Source organism: Ornithorhynchus anatinus, chromosome 3, assembly GCF_004115215.2.
Source record: "Ornithorhynchus anatinus isolate Pmale09 chromosome 3, mOrnAna1.pri.v4, whole genome shotgun sequence".
Classification (NCBI taxonomy): Eukaryota; Metazoa; Chordata; class Mammalia; order Monotremata; family Ornithorhynchidae; genus Ornithorhynchus; species Ornithorhynchus anatinus.
This window is the reverse complement of record NC_041730.1, coordinates 51,805,499-51,827,438: the sequence shown is the minus strand read 5'-3', so window position 1 is coordinate 51,827,438 and position 21,940 is coordinate 51,805,499. Positions and strand designations below refer to the sequence as shown.

Here is a 21,940-nt window from a genome sequence, read left to right as displayed (position 1 = left end):
TCCCAATATCTAAGTAGTAAGGAGTAGGATTTAATCCCCATTTTACAGATGAGGTAACTGAGGTACAGCGAAGTTAAGTGACCTGCTCAAGGTTACACAGCAGACACTTCTAAGACACTTAGTAAGAAATTTCTGCAAGCAAGCCTCCACTGCTGGACCATGTCATTTACCTGGTGATAATATTGTGCAGCCGGAACTTGGGGTGTTTGGACTTGACCAAGAGTTGATCCCGATCTTCCTTTGGGTAAAAATTGAGTCTCATAAGTGTTTCTGGGTGCTTCCTGGGTCAGCGATGGCTTCTCTTGGGCTCTACATAGACGATCTCGCAGTTGTACAATATCTGGCTGCAAAGAAACAATGAAATGAATAGGTTCTCCAACAGAAAACGTGGCAGTCGATTTATATTACTACATAATGGTTTTTCAAAAGAAACTTCGTGATTAGAAGCCTAGAAAATTGTTTTGGTTCACAAAAATACTGTATGTTTTGGAGGTTTAGAAAGTTGGTGAGAGGAAGGAAGGACCCCCAAACTTGTGCATATGGGTCAGATATTATGTCCAGAGAAAAACATGAACATGAGGCTGGAAACTAGGCTGAAAATTAGGGCTTCACAACTGCAGGACACGGCTATTACAATGCAAATATAACAACCAGCCATAACTTGAGATGCTAGAATACTCCAAGTTTCAAAGATATCAGCATGACTTTTGATTCTTTATCAAATAATACTTTCAAAACTACTCAAGTGCTTAGAACAGTGCTTGACACACAATAAGCACTTAACAAGTACTATTATTATTATTACTACCTGCATTTAATTATATGAAAAGAGAAGAAAAATGAGTGAAATTTCTTTACCTGATCAGTGTTTGCAGGAAGGAATGCCAAAGCAGCGGTAATACTACCCTGGGCTGCCAGCAAATTAGCATACTGACTCATCTTCTCTGCCAAAAGTGCCCCTATGGCATTGGTATCCTTATCTTGGGAGAGCTGTACGGCCTTCCGTAGAATGACCACCTTTTCAATCAGATCCTGAAGGAGTAAGTATAATGAAAGGGTGAGATAAGGTTAGGAAAGAGAATATGTTTACCAGACAAAAAAAAAACTGTTAATGTATTCAGTATCAGTAAAGAACTTTGCTCTAGCTTGGTTTAAATGAAAGGTGACAATAATTTATGCATTACTGCACTACTGTGAACCCCAGGCAGGACCGGGACTATCCCTGAATCTGTCCCAATGCTTAGCACAATGCTTGGTATATACAAAGACTTAGTAAATACCACAACTCTAATAGAGCAAGTCTTTAGGCTGTCAGCTCGCTGTGGGCGGGGAACATCTACCAACTCTGTTATACTGTACTCATTCAAACTCTGTACTGCATTCTGCACACAGTAAGCACTCAAATACCATTGGTTGATTAACATTATTTTAATAATGATATTATTAACAATAATAGCTTTGATAATAATAATAATAATAATAATGGTATTTGTTAGGCATAGTAAGGCATAGTTAGGCACTGTACTAAGTGCTGGGGTGGATACAAGCAAACAGGTTGGATACAGTTCCTATCTCACGTTCGGCTCACAGTCTCAACCCTCATAATACAGATGAAGAAACTGAGGCACAGAGAAGTGAAGTGACTTGCCCAAGGTCACAAAACACTTAAGTGGCAGAGCTGGGAGTAGAACCCATGACCTTCTGACTCCCATGCCTATGCTTTATATCCACTACCCCATGCTGCTTCTCACTAGATCAAGCAAAAATCTGTTCCTTAAGTATATAGGTGCTGTGTTCAGGTTTGACTATGAGGTTGAAAATAGCTGTAGTGCAATCTAATTTTCATGTCCAAAATTGGCAACCCCAGCCTCATCTGAGTGGCCATGATGAAGGATGTCAGGAGTTAGAGGCAACTAGACCTGAGAGGTAGGAGAAAGTGGAGAGGGAGAGCCAAAAAAAAAAGAAGCAGCACGGCCTAGTGGAAAGAGCATGGGCTGGGAGTCAGAGGACTTGAGTTCTCAACCTGGCTCCACCTTATCTGTTGTGTGACCTTAGGCAGTCACTTAACTTCTCTGTGCCTCAGTCCCCTCATTTGCAAAATGGGGATTCAATACCTGTGCTCCCTCCTACTTAGAATGTGAGCCCCACATGGGATCTGTTTATCTTATATCTACCATGGCACATGGTAAGCGCTTAAACAAATACCACAATTATTATTATTTATTATTTAAAAGACATGCTGTGTGTTGGGGCACCACCTAGAGGTGGCCAGAAAAAATTGACAAAACAGTCCAATTCAGTTAAACCTAGTACCAAATGAGGAAGAAAACAAGTCTACAAACCACAACTTCCTTCTGTGTGTAGGAGGGAAGGGGAGTAGGAGTCACTACCAATTCTACCTTTAAAAGAGTCCACTATAATTAATTAATGCTACATTGGCACTCCAGGGATGAGTCAGTCTTTGTAGAATCTTTCTTTGACACCATTTGTACTTATGATAATGGCCAAATGCTTTGGTTTCTGAGCATTATCACATAGCATTTCACATGGCATTATCACAGTTACATCTCCGGGCAGATTTGAAAGGCCCGAGTGTATTGACTGTCTAATTGCAAATCCATTGGCTTGACTCAGGACAGGGGAACCCCTGGAAAAGTACTGTCCCTGGCCCTTAACCTACCATCATGAAATAGAGTTTTGTCTACATTGGCATTGGGCTTGTCAGCAGGTCTCACTGGAGAGAGAGAGGTGTGGTTTAAGAGGAGGGCTTGAATACAAAAGGGACAAGAGGCCTTCTTTGGTACTAGATCAAGATCCACACAGCAAGAAGGCAGCAAACAAGTCATTCCTGTTTTAATATTTTATTTTTCCATCCCACTACTTCACAATTCCCAACTAGCACTTCCCCACCTAGCCCACTTTGGTCTCTAACACTGTCAACAAGATGGCTGTAGCCCAATAGGGCCTGCTACAGAGAAAGTGAGCAGAGATATTCTGTTTCATAATCCTGTTTCACATCGAAGACCTCAATCATTGGTTCAGCAGATGTGAGTGTCCAATCAACAATGATGTCCAATCCGGCTGCAAGGATGGCAGTCTGTTGCCTGGAGAGTGCATGGTGATGCTGGCTTCATGGCCACAAATGGCACTCATACCCTTACCAACCATCACTAAATACATGCTGCCCATCATTAAAAACATGCTGCTGGCTACAGGACTGTGGGGGTGGCTCAGTGAAACTGTGTTACTGTGTTACTCACCCCAGCCCAACAATACTTACAGAAATATTCTTATACTCTACAATCCCTAATCTACTGTAATGTTTGTCTCCCCATGTAGACTGTAAGCTCCTTGTGGGCAGGGATCACATCTATCACCTCTGTTGTAGTGTACTTTCCCAAACACTAATACAGGGCTTTGCGCACAGTAAGTGCTCAGTAAATACCATTGTTTCACTGACTGATTACCACTACTGAAGAACAACTCAACTGCATACTCTGCACTCAGAAGAGCTCAGCACAAGGTGGTTCAGGATACCGGTTACTGAAGAAGCAAACAGCACCACTTAGCAGTTCCCTGAATGTCTGAGCAGTCCTATTTAGGGCCTAATGAGGAACGCTCACCCTAAATGGGAAAAGGAACTAGAAAAGTGTCCTTAAAATTCACTCGCCTCACCTAAACTGGCCCACCAGTAGACTGTGACTGGTGAAGCGTACATTTGGGGCATAAAAATAAATAGCATCCGTATACACAAGTACACACACATACACACAGACACACACATCTTCTGCTAAACAAAACCACAAACTATTATGGAATAACAGAACACTACGTGACGATGAAAATTGTCATTAGCCTTGTGGAAGCACAGTGGTCGGATCTTACATTTACCCTGTCTCTTCAGACCATCCCCTCTGAGTTGTTTTGCTTCTAGGCCCACTAGATTGCCTCATAACCATCTAAGTGAAAAGAGTAACTCTGGTGACTAAAGTCACTAGAAGTGGTATAATGCCAAAGGATGGAATGTGATGGGCCTTTAGGCCTGGACTCCATTTTGTCTGGCCAAGCGGCTATTTACTCAACGTGGACACTTACGTATTCTCTCCTCCTTCGTTTATCATGACCAGGTGCCTGCCTTAAAGGGAAGCTTGATATGTCAAGGTCTTGAGACAGGATGGAACTGTTCCACCCTTAGCAAGCTCAGGACCCCTGGTCAGCTTACCAGTGTATTTGCCCACCTGACTTCTATAATGTGGAGAACCAGGCAGAGTTGAGCAATTACCCTGAGTAGAAATTTCCTGCTGCTTGTCTTGGAGTATCTTGTATCTTGTCTTGTATCGTCCTCTTCGATCACATGCAAAGCTCAGATGCTGAACCATATAAAGAAACTCTGTTTTGCTCAGAGCTGAGCTGGCCTTGACTAGTAGAGGAAACTCTGCCCATCGACCACTGCTACCTACTAGCCCTAGTAGAAATAAACTTGAATGCAACGCAAAACCTGTGCAGTTTTCCCTGATAGCCTATAAGAACAACAACTGTTACAGCACACAACTGGCCAGCAACAGAGTCGATATCGCAGCACTAAATAAGAGTCTGAACTTTCTAAATGTATATACTGCTGTGCACTGCGCACAGTGAGCACTTAATAAAAGCTACTATTACTCTATTGGAAGAAGGGCAGCTCACACAAACAGGTACCAAGGACACTTTTTTCAGAGATTCTTTCCAATTTCAGAACAGTTCTTCTGCAGTATTTGTGCTTTCATTATATAGTTCAGATAGAATGCTATTTTTCCAGCAACATTCTTCTATCAATGCATGTTCATCTGGATAGACTATACCATGATTCCAGAAACACATATACTGTAGTACACGTTTTGCTTAAAGCAGAATTCATCTAGAAAATCCATCCCCATGTTTGAGAATTTAGCATATTTCACCTAAGTTTTAGTTTCCAATTAGTGAATCAATGGCATTTACTGAATATTTCTACTGTGCTAAGCACTGTACTAAATGCTTCAAGAACTAAGAGAATAAATAGACGTGATCCCTGCCTTCAAGGAATTTACAATCTAGACGGGGAGACAGGCATTAAAGTCAATTACAGGTAAGGGAGGAAACCAAGTATACAGATAAGTACATAAGCCCTATGGAGGTGGGGGAGAGCACTTAGGTGATTAGGAGGTAAGGATTCAAGTGAATGGGTGATGCAGTAGGGTGGGAAGTAGGGTGGAGAGATTAATCAGGGAAGGCTTCCTGGAGATGGGGTTTTAGGAGGACTTTGAAGATGGGGAGAGTAGTGGTCTGCTGAATGTGAATTGGGAGGCAGCAAGAAAGCAAAGGGTCGCTGGCAAGAGAGACAAGAATGAGAAACACTGGGTAGGTTGATATTGCAGAAGCACACTATGTGGGTTGGGTTGCCTGAGAGCAAGGATAAGTGGGGAGGAGAGTGTTTACTGAGTGCTTTGAAGCCTATGGAGAGGCTGATGCAAAGATGGATCAACCAATCGTGGTATTTACTGAGCGTTTACTTTGTGCAGAGTACCTCTATTAAACACTTGGGAGAGTACAATACAGAGTTGGTAGACATACTTCCTGCCTACAAGGAGCTCACAGACTAGAGAGGGAGACAGATATTAAAATAAATAACTCTGTACATAAGTGCTGTGGGGAAAATTGAGTTGAGTTTTGGTCTTGGTTGATTTTAAGGTATTGGCGGGACATCTAAGTAAAGATGTCTTCAAGACAAGAGGAAATGTTAGATTGCACAGAGGGAGAGTTGAAGCTTGGGAGCAAATGCATTCCCCAGGGGAGTAGACATTGAAGGAAAGTAGAAGGGGACCCGGAATTGAGCCTTGATTGTGGGGTAGAAGGCAGATGAGAAGGCTGTGAAAGAAGGAGCTATCAGAGGGAAAACCAGTAGATAACAATTTCACATACAACAAGGTTAGAGAGTGTCTCCCCATCTAAGACTGAGAGCTCTTTGTGAGCAGAAAATGTGTCTATCATCTCTGCTGTCCTGTACTCTACCAAATGCTTAGCACAGTGGTCTGAACACAACAGGTGCTCAATATATATGACTGATTGATTTGCAGGAGAAGGCACTTGTCCAGGGTTAATGGCTGATGATGAGTCAACGAGGATTAGGGATGGAAGAGTCCATTATATTCAGTAACGAGGAGGTCACTGGTAACTTTGGAGAGAGCAGTCTTACCAAAGAGGAGAGTGCGAGCGCTAAATTATTGGTTGAGGAGGAAGTTGGAGAAGAGGAAAATGGCAGCAAAGGGAGTAAATAACTTGCTCAGGAGTTTGGACAGAAACAGGAGGGAGATAGGGCGATAGCTGGAAGGTGCCAAGGGATCCAAGGAGAGGTTTTCTTTAACTGGATGTGGGACATGTTTGAAAGTGGAGAGGAAGGAGCAGTTAAAGGTTGCAGTCAGAAAGGGAAAAAGAGTGGGTGCAAGTGTTTTAATAAGGTGTGAAGGAATGGAGTAGGAGGAGCAGGTGAAGAGAATAGACTCTGAAAGGAAGTGGAAGACAGCTTTCATTCATTCATTCATTCAATAGTATTTATTGAGCGCTTACTATGTGCAGAGCACTGTACTAAGCGCTTGGGATGAACAAGTCGGCAACAGATAGAGACAGTCCCTGCCGTTTGACGGGCTTACAGTCTAATCGGGGGAGACGGACAGACAAGAACAATGGCACTAAACAGCGTCAAGGGGAAGAACATCTCATAAAAACAATGGCAACTAAATAGAATCAAGGCGATGTACAATTCATTAACAAAATAAATAGGGTAACGAAAATAGCTTCTTAGTAGATGGCTGGGAATGATGAGAGAACAGAGGGAGGAGTTGGAGAGGAAGTGAGGAGGAGATCTGGGTTCAAATCTTGACTGTGACTTCCTTGTTGTGTGACCTTGGATAAGTCATTTAACTTCTCTGTGCCTCAGTTTCCTCATCTGTAAAATGGCAACTTAAGACTGAGCCCCAAGAGGGGAAGCGAGTGTGTTCTACATGATTATCTTCTATCTACCCAGCACTTAGTACAGTTCTTGGCACATAGTAAGTGCTTAACAAATACCATAAAAAAAACCCAAAACAAAACAAAAGAACAGGGCATTTTCGAGGAAATGAGTTGGCATGGACAATGGGTGCCATAAATCAATCATATTTACTGAGAACTCACTATATGCAGACCACTTGGGAGAGTACAATATAACAGAGTTGGCAGACATGATAATAATTCATTCCATAAACCCTTGAGTTCTTTGTTTAATTTGGTAGACATCCTAAGCCAAGCAAAAAACCAGGCTTGATGGCACATGCCTGAGTCCAGTTACTCAACAGATATTTCACTCAGCATAATCTCTCACCCAAGAACTAACCTGCAGGGCCAAGGAGCTACTTCCATCCTGAGCTTTAGTCCAACATGCAACCAGCTTTTCCACATTTCCAGCACAAATGTAACACAGGCACGCTTGAGGCTGCAGGAGGCCATCCCCCTCATTTTCCAGTCTGGAGCCCAACAGATCTGTAGATCAAGGAAAACAGAGATGGAATCTGTTTATGATAAACCAAAAGCTTGGAGAGATATACACATCCAAATGGAAGGCGATTTGACTAGAATCTTCTCCTAAGTAGGCAGGAAAAGTCAGTATTATAGAGCACTTGAAGGACTGTCTTTTATGGGGGAGCTAAGAGGGGACCAGAGGTGCCACACAAGGATTACGTACTGTAATCCAACCTCTCCAAAGATGCATAGCCACACCAGATGATCACTCTGGTAGTCACTCCTAGATACTCTCTGGGCTTGTCCTCGAAAACCTTGAGGTCCTGCCTCCCTAAAGTGGATAGCCCAACCAGAGGAAGGCCAGGCTCCACTCTTTTTGTGGTCTTAAAAAGGTCAGCCCCTCTTCCCTCTAATTTCCTGACTGCTGGAACCCTGCTGTACAGAGAGAAAAACACCACTCGAGAGAGAACAAGGAGGGCAGATGAGATTATCCAGCATACTTATTCCTCTTTGGAGAACTCAGGCTACCATAACTGGCTCTTGTTTCTCCAAAAGACCCCTCTGGTAGATTCTGTAGCTGGTCTGAAGGCAATGGGATTGAGGCTGCTGAATCATGTCCTACAGAATGGATGTTCGTAACCAACCTCTTTCCTAGAGATCATACCCTGGCAATAGCAGTAAGTGGTAAGTCATAAATGGAGTACATCACATAGCAACCTGAATATTTCCTGTTAGGATATTGCTAAGGGCTTGCTAAGGCAGCGGTCGGCAGCCTACTGATGGGAGTGTGCCAAAAGCGATACCTTGAGGGAAAGTCCCAGTCCTTTCTGAGATGAATGCAACAGGCAAGCTATTTCTCCAGCACCTTCTTTGGGGTAGCCCGTCTGATGTAGGCAAAGTCCCAGGTGAAAAAACATCGTATATTAACCCTGAACATTTTAGATCAATTTAGATAGTAAATGGACCAGTCTCCTTACAGTTTGGGTAAGCACGGCTGCCTCACAAGAGATAAAAGATTCAGATAGCAAGATGATCTCCTGGTTGATGTAAAAACTGGAGGCCATCTTTGGAAGGAAGTGGTGGGTTCACAGTATTATCTTATTATCAAAGGTCCTGGGAAAGGGCAGGACTGGCCAAACACGAGGACAGACAAATTGGACAGAGGTAATGGCTACCAGTAACAGAACCTTACATGGGAAGGATTTCTGACCATAGCTATGCAGAGCTTGAACAAACACTTGTTCACCTGGTTGAAAACAATATTCACATCCTGAAGAGCTAGTGGGGTATTAAGAGGTGGGGTTCATCTTGAATGGATCCCAAAGGAACCAGATCATGGCAAGGGGGGCGGAGGGAAGAGAAGGCTTCCCTCCAGTCAATTAAAACATGAAGATGGCTGCCATGATCAACTTGATGGATGTCACATTAGGGCCCACCTGGTCCAGGTGAGCTAAATATTCCACGGCATTAAAATGTACCAATGTTCCAAGTTCAGCACAGAGAATCACATCCACTTCTGTGAATAAGCTGAGCCTGGCAATTGGCTTCCTAACTCCCAACAAAGCTCTGAATGGATGTACAGTCTGTCCATATCTACTGTCTCAGGATTCTGTTGCTGGGAAATGTTTGCAGATTTGGATTAGGAGGATCCCACCCAGTAAGGTGAGCTTGGTATTCATAGGGAGATGTTTTCAGTTGAGCTAAGAGGGGCTCATTTCTCATTCATTCATTCAGTAGTATTTATTGAGTGCTTACTATGTGCAGAGCACTGTACTAAGTGCTTGGAATGTACATTTTGGTAATCGATTGAGACAATCCCTGCCCCATAACGGGCTCACAGTCTAAACAAAACAAAAGCAAAACAAAACAAAAGAGAACAAAACAAAACAATTAGTCTGGCGTAAATATCAAGATAAATAGAATCACAGATATATACACATCATTAACAAAATAGAGTAATAAATAATACATACAAATATGCACAGTGCTGTGGGGAGGGGAAGGGGCAAGAGCAGAGGATGGAAGAAGGAGGAATGGGGAGGGGAGAAGGAGCAGAAGGAAAAGTAGGGCCCCATCTGGGAAGGCCTCCTGGAGGAGGTGAGCCTCAGAAGGGCTTTGAAGAGGGGAAGAGAGTTAGTTTGGCGTATGTGAGGAGGGAGGGCATTTCAGGACAGTGGTAGGACATGGGCCAGGGGTTGATGGCGGGACAGAAGCAAACGAGGGACCATGAGGAGGTGAGCAGCAGAGGAGCGAGTATATGGGGGGGGGCAGTAGAAAGAGAGAAGGGAGGTGAGGCAGGAGGGAGCCAGGTGATGGAGAGCTTTGAAGCTAAGAGTGAGGACTTTGTGTTTCATGTGAAGGTTGATAGGCAACCACTGGAGGTTTTTGAAGAGGGGACTGACATGCCTAGAGCATTTCTGTAGGAAGATAATCCAGGCAGCGGAATGAAGGATAGACTGGAGCAGGGAGAGACAGGAGGATTCAGAGAGGAGGCTGACATAATAATCCAGTCAGGATATTATGAGAGCTTGTACTAGCATGATAGCAGTTTGGATGGAGAGGAAAGGGCAGATCTAGGTGATATTGTGAAGGTGAGACTGGCAGGTGTTGGTGTGGGATTGGATGTGTGGGGTGAATGAGAGAGCAGAGTCAAGGACAATAATAATAATGTTGGTATTTGTTAAGTGTTTACTATGTGCCAAGCACTGTTCTACGAGCTGGGGTAGACACAAGGTAATCAGGTTGTCCCATGTAGGGCTCACAGTCTTCCTCCCCGTTTTACAGATGAGGTGACTGAGGCACAGAGAAGTGAAGTGACTTGCCCAAGGTCACACAGGTGATAAGCGGCAGAGCCGGGATTAGAACCCATGACCTCTGACTCCCAAGCCTAGGCTATTTCCACTAAGCCACGCTGATGTCACCAAGGTTGAGGGCCTGTGAGACGGGAAGGATGTTAGTGCCATCCACAGTGATGGGGAAGTCAGGGAGAGGACAGGGTTTGGGAGGGAAGATAAGGAGCTCAGTCTTGGACATGTTGAGTTTTAGGTGGCAGACAGACATCCAGGTGGAGATGTCCTGAAGGCAGGAGGAGATACGAGCCTGGAGGGAGGGGGATAGAACAGAGGAGGAGATGTAGACTTGGGGGTCATCTGCATAGAGATGATACTTGAAGATGTGGGAGCAAATGACTTCACCAAAAGAGTGAGTCTAGATGGGGAACAGAAGAGGGCCAAGAACTGACCCTTAAGGAACCCCTATGTTTAGTGGATGGGAGGGAGAGGAAGAGCCCGTGAAGGAGAATGAGAATGAATGGCCAGAGAGACAAGAGGAGAACCAGGAGAGGACAGAGTCCCTGAAGCCAAAGTTGGATAAAGTGTGGAGGAGAAGGGGATGGTCGACAGTGTCCAAGGCAGCTGAGAGGTCAAGGAGGATTAGGACAGAGTAGGAGCCACTGGATTTGGCAAGAAGGAGGTTGGTGACCTTTGAGAGGGCAGTTTCGTTGGAGTGGAGAGGATGGAAGCCAGATTGGAGGGGGTCCAGGAGAGAGTTGGAATTAAGGAATTCAAGGCAGTGAGTGTAGATGACACGTTCCAGGAGTTTGGAAAGGAAGGGCAGGAGGGAGATAGGACAATAACTGGAAGGGGAAGTGAGGTCAAGAGAGAATTTTTTTAGGATGGGGGAGACATGGGTATGTTTGTAGGCAGAGGGGAAGAAGCCGTAGGAGAGCGAGTGGTTAAAGATGGAAGTTAAGGAGGGGAGGAGGGAAGAGGCGATAGTTTTTATAAGGTGAGCGGGAATGGGGTCCGAAGCACAGGGGGAGGTGGTAGCACTTGCGAGGAGGGAGGAGATCTCCTCTGAGGATACTGCTGGGAAGGATGGAAAAGTAGGGGAGAGGGTTGAGAGCGGGGGGGTAGGGGGGAAGAGGGGTGGGAATGGAGAAGGGGGAGGGGTGACTTTGGAGGCTCAGACCTGACAGTGTTAATTTTTGTAATGAAGTAGGTGGCCAGATCATTGGGGGTGAGGGATGGAGGAGGGGGAGGAACACAGGGCCTGAGGAGAGAGTTAAAAGTCTGGAACAATTGGCAGGGGTGATGGGCATGGGTGTCAATGAGGGAAGAAAAATAGTTTTGCTTGGCAGAGGAGAGGGCAGAGTTAAGGCAAGAAAGGATAAATTTAAAGTGAACAAGGTTTCTCATTATCACAGCTTTGCTAGGGCCTTGGACATTAGGGAAGGAGTACACAAACTGATCTACTCCCCACAATCCATCAGACTGTTGGCCTGTTTTTTCCATGCCGGTCCTGAAGCAGAGGATGGCTAACTACGACTTCTCCAGAGAAACAAAATGTGTCAACTTCTAATGCTTTCCAGGGGTCTAACAGTAACTCCTTTACAAATTGAAGATCAAGGGACCACTGAATTGAAATGAAGGCTTCTAAGCTGTATTTAATCATGCTAATGGCTGAGTAAGGAAAGCATGGACCATTTATCAACCCTCACCAAAGCAGTTTGCTTGAGTGAGTTTCTCAGATTTCCACAAGGCATAACAAGGGTAACTATAGCAGAGACGAATGGAGCTCCCAGTCAAGCATCCACCAGAGAGGCAGCCCTTTCTCTCTAGCAGGATGAGCCCAGAGGGGATCTAGAAGCAGCTCCCACTAGGACCACCTGGTGGTTTCCCTTACCCACCTGTGTAGGACCCTAAACAGGAAACTATACTTCAGGTTAAGACAAAAGGCACATATACTTCTAAATTTCCACCTTTTCCCCATTTTACAATGCACTGTTTTTAATTTTATGACACTAGCTTCCTTTACAGTAATAGCTCCCTAGATGCAAGCAGTGGGAGAGGGAGAAAGTAGATAATGGGTAGAGAAAAGAGGGTGGGGAGGGTGAAGCAAGGTCAGTGTGTGTGCGCATGTGTGGTGGGGTTGGTCTATCTGACTCCCAAGTGGAATCACCAGGGAAGGCCTGCTTATTCATTTTACTTCCAATGAAGTAAATGTCAACTATGCTATCATGGAATTTCTCTGATTCAATCAATATAAATATGCTATTGATGCCTACTTGTTTTGTTTTGTTGTCTGTCACCCCCTTATGGACTGTGAGCCTGTAGTTGGGTAAGAACTCTCACTCTGTTGCCAAATTGTACTTTCCAAGCGCTTAGTACACTGCTCTGCACGCAGTAAACACTCAATAAATATGACTGAACGAATGAATGAATGAATTCATCTATAGTTAGTTGTTTGAGAACTACATTCTAGGTAACCCTGATAAAAATATGGTATGGTATTCTGGAACCAATACCTCATACATAGTATTATTTTTAGGAGATGACTGGTTCCAACATGAAATAATAATAATAATTATGGTATTTAAGTGCTTACAATGTGCTAGGCACTGTACTAAGTGCTGGGGTGGATACAAGCAAAATAGTTCAAACTTCAGACAAGGTTTTCAGGAATCAATTGTACATCTGAAGACTTTCTACAATTGGCCCTCATCCATTATAATTTTCTCACCTATTAATCAGTACTTCCTCCTTCGCTCATCTGGTGCTAACTGTGCCTCAATCTCCCCTGCCTCGCCGACCCGGCCCACCCACGTCCAACCTCTCGCCTGCAAAGCCCTCCCTCCTCAAATCCATCCCATAATTACTATCCCCGCCTTCAAAGCCTTCCCAAACTAAGGTCCACTTTTCCTAAACTCCCACCCCGTTCCACATCGCCCTGATTGCTCCCTCCTGCCTCAGCCCCACAGCACTTAGGTATATTTCTGTAATTTTAATTATTTGTATTGATGTCTGTCTCCCTGACTTTAGACTGTGAGCTCATTGTGGGCAGGGACTGTCACTCTTTATTGTTGTACTGTACTTTCCCAAACACTTACACACTAAGCGCTTAATAAATATAATTGAATCAATTAAACTAACCCATACACAGAGACAGGAGGGAAATACCTTATAAATTGCTACAGTGGGTAGAAGCCCCTCCCTGAGGGAAAGCTAATTAAATACCAGGTACTTAGTAGGCGACTCCACCTTGAACACAGATAATCAAGCGAGTACTGGATAAAGTGGAGGGGGCTGGTGAATAGGGGAGAAGTCCTTCCATCATTTTAACTGAGTTGGGACTGAGCAATCCTGGAGGACAGGAGGCAGAAAATGGGGTCTGTGACCTTTATGACCCTTGAGACCCTTATGTGGGGTCTCAGAACTTAGAATCCTTGAGAAGCGTGGCTCCTAACCTTTGATTGGGGAAATAACTGTTATATCCTGGCAGCTAAAAAAACCTGAGGGGAGAATCTGAAACCTGGGATTTCCCAAGTAGAAAGAACCTTGGGCAAGGTAAAGGTATTAGAAGAAAGGGAAATGAATTTTTCAATTGGAATTCTTTTGTATTTGTTACCTAATTAACTCTGTAAGATTCTTTTCAATATGTCTATCGATAAACATAAGAGAATTTTAATCTCCATGTCTGTATCTGGAAAGGGGTCAGAGTGGTCCCTGCAGCCTGGAGAGAGAGGGAAGATTTTTCCAGGGAAGATAATGTTAATGTTGGTATTTGTTAAGCGCTTACTATGTGCAGAGCACTGTTCTAAGCGCTGGGGTAGACACAGGGGAATCAGGTTGCCCCACGTGGGGCTCACAGTCTTAATCCCCATTTTACAGAAGATGAGGAAGAAGGGGTGGGAGATAGGATGGAAAGGAGGATGGCTGACCGCCTGCTGCTCAGGCACACTTAGTTGAAGACTGAGAGATGATAGTGGTGGGCTAAGGAGTAGAGGTATTGGGGATCACCTGTCAGGGCCTCCGATTCTCACCCACGCCTAGAAGGGAAAATCAGAAGGCTAGAGGCCCTGCCAAACATTATTGGATGTCCATTCATTCAATAGTATTTATTGAGCGCTTACTATGTGCAGAGCACTGTACTAAGCGCTTGGAATGAACAAGTCGGCAACAGATAGAGACAGTCCCTGCCGTTTGACGGGCTTACAGTCTAATCGGGGGAGACAGACAAGAACAATGGCAATAAATAGAGTCAAGGGGAAGAACATCTCATAAAAACAATGGCAACTAAATAGAATCAAGGCTATGTACATTTCATTAACAAAATAAATAGGGTAATGAAAATATATACAGTTGAGCGGATGAGTACAGTGCTGAGGGGATGGGAAGGGAGGAGCAGAGGGAAATGGGGGGAAAAGAGGGTTAAGCTGCGGAGAGGTGAAGGGGGGGTGGTAGAGGGAGTAGAGGGAGAAGGGGAGCTCAGTCTGGGAAGGCCTCTTGGAGGAGGTGAGTTTTAAGTAGGGTTTTGAAGAGGGGAAGAGAATTAGTTTGGCGGAGGTGAGGAGGGAGGGCATTCCAGGACCGTGGGAAGACGTGGCCCAGGGGTCAACGGCGAGATAGGCGAGACCGAGGGACGGTGAGGAGGTGGGCGGCAGAGGAGCGGAGCGTGCGGGGTGGGCAGTAGAAAGAGAGAAGGGAGGAGAGGTAGGAGGGGGCAAGGTGATGGACAGCCTTGAAGCCTAGAGTGAGGAGTTTTTGTTTGGAGCGGAGGTTGATAGGCAACCACTGGAGGTGTTTAAGAAGGGGAGTGACATGCCCAGATCGTTACTGCAGGAAGATGAGCTGGGCAGCGGAGTGAAGAATAGACTGGAGCAGGGACTGCTTTTTGAAAAAGTTTTTTATGGTATTTGTTAAGTGCTTACTATGTGCCAAGAACTGTACTCAGTGCTAGGACAGTTACAATCAGGTTGGAACGGTCTATGCCCCACATGGGGTTCACAGTCTTAATTGCCATTTTATAGATGAGGTAACTGAGGCATAGAGGGGTTAAATGACTTGCCCAAGGTCAGGCAAAAGGCACATAGCAGAGTCACGATTAGAACCTAAGCCCTTCTGACTCCCAGGCTCGTGCTTTATTCACTAGGCCATGCTGCTCATTCTAAAAGGGATTTGTTTTTGACAAGAGAAGAGCTGAGGTGAATCTGGTCCCCCACAGCCTACATTTTAAAACAGGCATAAAAGACAGACATGATGTTTGAGTAGTGCTAGCTGAATGATAGACAGGACCCACATGAATCTTTTAATAGTAAATTTGGGCACTATATTTTTATTTATTATTTCATTAAACATAATGCAAAGGGCTAAAAAATTTCTTTTTTATTAAATATTCCTTATAGCAAGACTATCAGAAGGGACATTATTAATACCTTCATTTTAGTAATGAGCAAATTGTCAGAGAGGGTAAAGGGCTTTTTTTAAGTTTATAGAAAGCTAATAGAAATGGCCAAATTGTCACACTGTAACTTTTCAAGCTATGGCAATGAATTATGGGATTTAACCAAGTTGCTAACCGAACAGTTAGAGTGGAGTAGGTTTCATAACTAGAAAGTAGAATAAGGTAAAGCTCCTAGAATTTGACTTGTTTTCTGTATTGGTTAAGGGGGACTGGTGGTGGTGGGTGTTGGGAGAGAGGTTAAATGATAGTGGTACCAGTGAAGGTCTGAGAAATGTTTTAAAAACAATTCAACACTGAGCTTGTTATCATAGGGCTCCACCATACAACAGAGCATCATTTCTTACCACAGAGAGGGGCAAATTCATCTGGGCTAGCATAAGTTAATACTGCAGCCAAAGCTTCTCTCCAGTTCTTTAGGGCACAGGATTGCACAATTTCCTTCCAGTTCTTCAACACCACTGCAGTGATCAGCTTGGAAAGAAAAGGGAAAGAATTAAGTGCCTCCTTATTTTAAGGATCCTGACCTTATTAGAACGAAACCTCTGGAGTATGTACCACTCTTTGAAGCATGCACCATTCCAGGGAGAATGAAATAGCAAAAGCACTGAACAAATGAACTAAAGCAACTACAAGATTTTCTCCTTTGCCATTCCATAGAAAGCTGAAGGAAAATGTGATCCTTACATATTACATATTTCTTCCTAGTAACTAGAAAGGTCAGAGAAAAACATGAAAAATTAGAAACTGAACTCAACCACAGTACCATGACACCTTCAATTATGTTAAACAGTATCACTGGCAGCCCTCCTCTGGTATCTCATCCCATCAACCTATGATACCACTACAGCATGGATCGTTTTCTTAAAGTCACAAATCTCCTCTCCTTAAAAACCTTCCCATTTCCCTCCTCTTTAAGCAAAAACTCCTTATAATTGGCTTCAAATCCAGTGCTTAGTACAGTGCTTGGCACATATTAAGCACCTAGCAAATACCATTAAAAAAGTCTAAGAGAGGTAGGATGGCCAAGTGGAAAGATCGTATAACTTGGAAGTCAAAAGGGTTCTAGTCCCAGCTCCACTGCTTGCCTGCTTGATTTATTGAACAAATCCAATCATCACTACTCCAACCTACTCCTTGACCATTCTGCTGCTTTCAACACTGTGAATTACCACAGCTTTGTCCTGGAAAACTTATCTGTCCTTGGCTTCACCAAAACTGTCCTCTCCTGGTTCTCTTCTTGTCTCTCTGACTGTTTCTGCTCAGGCTCTTTTGCAGGCTCCTCCACTATCTCCCACTCTCTAACAGCAGGAATTTCTCAGGGCTCATTCCCTTGATCCCCTTCTATTCTCTATCCACATCCACCCAAGGCTTTAACTACCATTTCAATGCAGATGATTCCCAAATTCCTACCTTCTTTCAAAATCCACCCTCTCCAACCTGCGCATCTGACTTTGTGCCTTTGCACCTTATCAAAGAACTTGCCCCCTCCTTTCTTCCCTCCCTGACCACCATTTTCAACTGTTCCTTCTCCAATGGCTTCTTCCGACTGTTTTCCAACATGCTCGTGGCTCCCTATCCTAAAAAAACCCCACACATGACCCTATAGCATCCTCTAGTTACCACCCCACCTCCCTCCTACCATTCCTCTCTGAACTCCTTAAGTGAGTTGTGTACACATTCTATCTCAAGTTTCTCTCCTCCAATTCTTTAACTCCCTCCAATTCGGCTTCTGTACCCTTCACGCCATAGAAACTGCCCTCCCAATGTTCACAAATGATCTTTTTGCCATACCAAATGGTTTCTACCCCATCCTAATCCTCCTCAACCTCTCAGCTGCCTACAACACTGCTGACCACCCGCTTCTCCTGGAAACATTATCCAATCCTGGCTTCCGTGACACTGTCCTCTCTTGGTTCTCCTGTCTCTCTGGCCGCTCATTCTCCCTCTCTTTTGTGGGATCCTCCTTTTCCTCCCACCCTCTAACTATGGGACTCCCTCAAGGTTCAGTTTCTGGATCCCGTTCTGTTCTCCATCCACACCTACTCTCTTGGAGAAGTCATTCACTCCCAACGGATTCAACTATGACCTCTGCAGATGATTTCCAAATCTACAACACTAACCCTGATCTCTCTCCTTCTCTGTAGTCTTGCATTTCCTTCTGCCTTTTAAGACATTTCTATCTGGATGTCCTGCCGACATCTCAAATTTAACATGTCCAAACAGAGTTCATCTTCCCTCTCAAACCCTGTCCTCCCACTGAGTTTCTCATCACTGTAGACTGCACCACCATCCTTTCTGACTCACAAGCCCGTAACCTGGGTGTTATCCTCAACTCCTCTCACTCTCTCTCATTCAACCCAGATATTCAATCTGTCACTAAATTCTGTCAGTTCAATCTTCACAACGTCGCTAAAATCCACCCTTTCCTCTCCATTCAAATTGTTACCACTTTAATCCAAACACTTATCCTATCCTGGCTTGGTTATTATATCAGCCTCCTTGCTGATCTCCCTGCCTCTTGTTTCTCCCCACTCTAGTCCATAGTTCACTCTGCTGCCCAGATCATTTTCTATAAAAACTTCAGTCCAATGTTTCCCCACTCCTCAAGAACCTCCAGTTATTGCCCACCTACCTCCACATCAAATAGAAACTCCTTACCATCAGCTTTAAAGGATTCAATCACCTTGCCCCCTTCTACCTTACCTCACTGCTCTCCTACTACAACTCAGCTTACACACTTCGCTCCTCTAATGACAACATACTCACTGTACCTGGAGCTTATTTATCTTGCTGCTAACGTCTCATCCATGATGATCATCTCATCATCAGACCTCTGGCCTGGAACAGCCTCCTTCTTCATATCCAGCAATTACTCTCCCCACCTTTAAAGACTTATTGTAGGCCCATCTCCCGCAAGAAGCCTTCCCCAACTAGGCCCTCATCCATCCACACCTACTCTCTGTGTCAACCTTGCACTTGAACTTTCTCCCTTTATTCACCCCTCTCTCACTCCCCAGAATTTATATACATATCTGTAATTTATTTATTTCTATTAACACCTGTCTACTCCTCTAGACTGAAAACTCATTGTGGACAGGCTACATGACTCCCAAATGCTTAGTACAGTGCTCTGCACACAGTAAGTGCTCAATAAACACGACCGATTGATTGATTGATAATCTATATCGCCAGCCCTGATCGCTCTCCTCCTCTGGTATCTTGCATTTCCCTCCTGCCCCCAGGACATCTCTACTTGAAGGTGGGTGAGAGGTTGGGGGTGAGATAGATGAGACTGAGGCAGAGTGAGAAGGTTAGCTTTAGAGGAGTGAAGTGTGTGGGCTGGGTTGCAGTAGGAGAGTATCAAGGTGAGGTAGGAGGGGGGTAGGTGACTGAGTAAGAAGTTTCTGTTTGATGTAAAGGTGGTATGGTCCTTCTTCCACTGATCTCTCCTCAGGCTACGGGTTTGGTTTCCTGGGGCTGACTGTTGGCATTGACTGAGCTCCTACTAGGATCTCATCACCTCTCCCTGTCACAGAAGTGTAAGTTAAGGGAAAAAAAGTCACTTTACTTCTCTGTGCCTCAGTTACATAATAATAATTATGGTACTTGTTTAGCCCTTAATATGTGCCAAGCACTGCTCCATATAAGTCAGTCATGTTGGACACAGTCCCTGTCATTCATTCATTCACTTAATCATATTTACTGAGCGCTTACTGTATGCAGAGCACTGTACTAAGCACTTGGGAGAGTTCAACAATAGACACATTCCCGAGCTTAGAGTCTAGAGCAGGGTTAGACAGACATTAATATAAATCACAAATATCCTGTCTCACAAGTCTGTAACATCGACATTATCCTCAACTCATCTCTCTGATTCAGCCCCATACCAATGTGTCACAAATCATGTCAGTTTTACCTTCAGAATCCGCCCATTCCTCTCCTTCTGAACCACTATTCCACTGATGCAAGAACTCATTTTGTGCCTTAACTACTGCATCAGCCTCCTGCATCCTGCCTCTCATAGTTCTGTCTGTTGTCTGGAGATTTTTTCTAAACAATGCTGTGTGTATATCTCCCACTCCGCAAGAACCTCCAGTGGTTGTCCATTCACCTCTGCATCAAATAGAAATCAAAAATCAATGGCCTTAAGGCATTGAATCAGCTCTCCCCCTCCCATTCCACATTCCACTCTAACAACAACCTAGTCTAGAGCTGTACCTCAATCTCGCCTTATCCCACCACCAATGCCTTGCCCATATAATCCCTCTGGCCTGGAATTTCCCTGGCCCTTCACACCCAACAGTCCATCACTCTACCCACTTTCAAAAGCCTCCTAAAATTACATCTCCTCCAAAAGGCCTTCTCACCTGTGCTGGGCAGCAGCGGTATGGGAGAGACTGGCAGTTGGAGACTCAAGTTTACTGCGTGGAAGGCAATGGTAAACCACTTCTGTTTTTTTTACCAAGAAAACTCTATGGATACACTACCAGAAGGATGGCACATGGAGGTGGGGTTTTCTGGGACAGATGTGTAAATGGAGTCTCTATGGGTTGGAGATGACTCAACACCATAAGACAAGAGGTCTTCCTGGAGTAAGCGCTAGATTTTCCCTATCTGCCCTCCCCTCTGCATTGACTGTGAATTTGGCTGCATACCCCTTAAGCACTTTGATACTCCGAGTCCCACAGCACTTATGTAAATATTCTTATACTCTTATTATTTACCCTATCTCAAATCTACTTCTGTCTCCCCCTGGACTGTAAGCATCTTGTGGGCAGGGGTCACATCTACCAACTCTGTTGTACTGTACCTTCCCTGCATACAAATAATGTTCAATAAATACCACTGATTGAGGTGACTCAGTTTCCTCAACTGTGAATTAGGGATAATATGCCTCTTGTTTCTTCCTCAGATGTGAGCTCTGAATGGGACAAGAACCTTCTCCAATATGATTATTGTCTCAATCTTAGGGCTCAACCCAGTCCCCAGTACAAAGCAAGCATTTAATACATATCATAATTTTTACATGTTTGCTTTCTTCATCCACTACTGCCTCAATGGATAGAGCCCAGGCCTGGGAGTTAGAGGTGATGGGTTCTAATCCTGGCTCCACCACTTGTCTGCTGTGTGACCTTGGGCAAGTCACAACTTCTCTGGGCCTCAGTTACCTCATCTGTAAAATGTGGAATGAGACTGTGGGCTCCATGTGGGATAGGGACTGTGTCCAACCCAATTTGCTTGTATCCACCTCAGCACTTAGAAGAGTGCTTGGCACATAGTAAACGCTTACCAAATACCATTATTACTATTATCACTCCCCAGCTATCCTTCTAACTACACCTGGTTCCTGATCCTCTCACCTTCATCCCCTCGCTCAAGCTGTTCTGGCATTAAATTCTTCCTGTCCTTAAATCTGTCACACCACTGCTCTCTCCATATTCAGTCCTCCTAAAAAATCTCACTTCCTCCTCCATGCCTTCCCCATTTAATCCCCAATAGCTCATAATAATAATAATAATAATAATAATAATAATGTTGGTATTTGTTAAGTGCTTACTTTGTGCCGAGCACTGTTCTAAGCGCTGGGGTAGACACAGGGGAATCAGGTTGTCCCACGTGGGGCTCACAGTCTTAATCCCCATTTTACAGATGAGGTAACTGAGGCACAGAGAAGTTAAGTGACTTGCCCAAAGTCACACAGCTGACAAGTGGCTGAGCTGGGATTCGAACCCATGACCTCTGACTCCAAAGCCCGTGCTCTTTCCACTGAGCCACACTGCTTCTCTAATGCACAAAGCTTCCAGTTATTTGCAGCAAATGTGGATATGCTTCTTCTTTATTGCATTCAATTATTTATTTTGATTATTTTGATGACTCTGTAAACATCATCCAAAATCTTAATAATATACAAATCATGGATTTGAGACTCTTTTCTGATGCAAGAAGAACCCTAAGACTATTGTTGTAGGTGACTCATGTGGGTGCCAGTAAGAACTACCAGTCGTTACTTGAGGAAACACCAAACTCTTTGCAAATGGAGAGGAATGAAATATCACAGGAAAAAAATTACGGTGCATTTTCAAATGACCAAAGCTTCCAGATGTCTAATGTCATAATTCTGACTAAATTGACTTGTTAGCAGTGACAGAATTAGGATGGACTGGTCAGTGACAAGTTTGTTTTT

At 44.2% G+C, this 21,940-nt stretch overlaps 1 protein-coding gene across 11 annotated transcripts in view; it reads right to left on the bottom strand.

The window, feature by feature from the left end:
• The window catches only part of SEC31A (SEC31 homolog A, COPII coat complex component), a 97,546-nt gene that overhangs the window by 30,160 nt on the left and 45,446 nt on the right, over positions 1-21,940 (bottom strand). For all 11 annotated transcript variants that reach the window (XM_029058986.2, XM_029058987.2, XM_029058990.2 and 8 more), the window contains 4 exons: positions 16,101-16,227; positions 7,391-7,536; positions 859-1,032; positions 171-344 (listed from right to left, as the gene is read on the bottom strand). In XM_029058986.2, the coding sequence (XP_028914819.1) occupies positions 171-344; positions 859-1,032; positions 7,391-7,536; positions 16,101-16,227 (621 nt within the window). The remainder of the gene's footprint in view (positions 1-170; positions 345-858; positions 1,033-7,390; positions 7,537-16,100; positions 16,228-21,940) is intronic.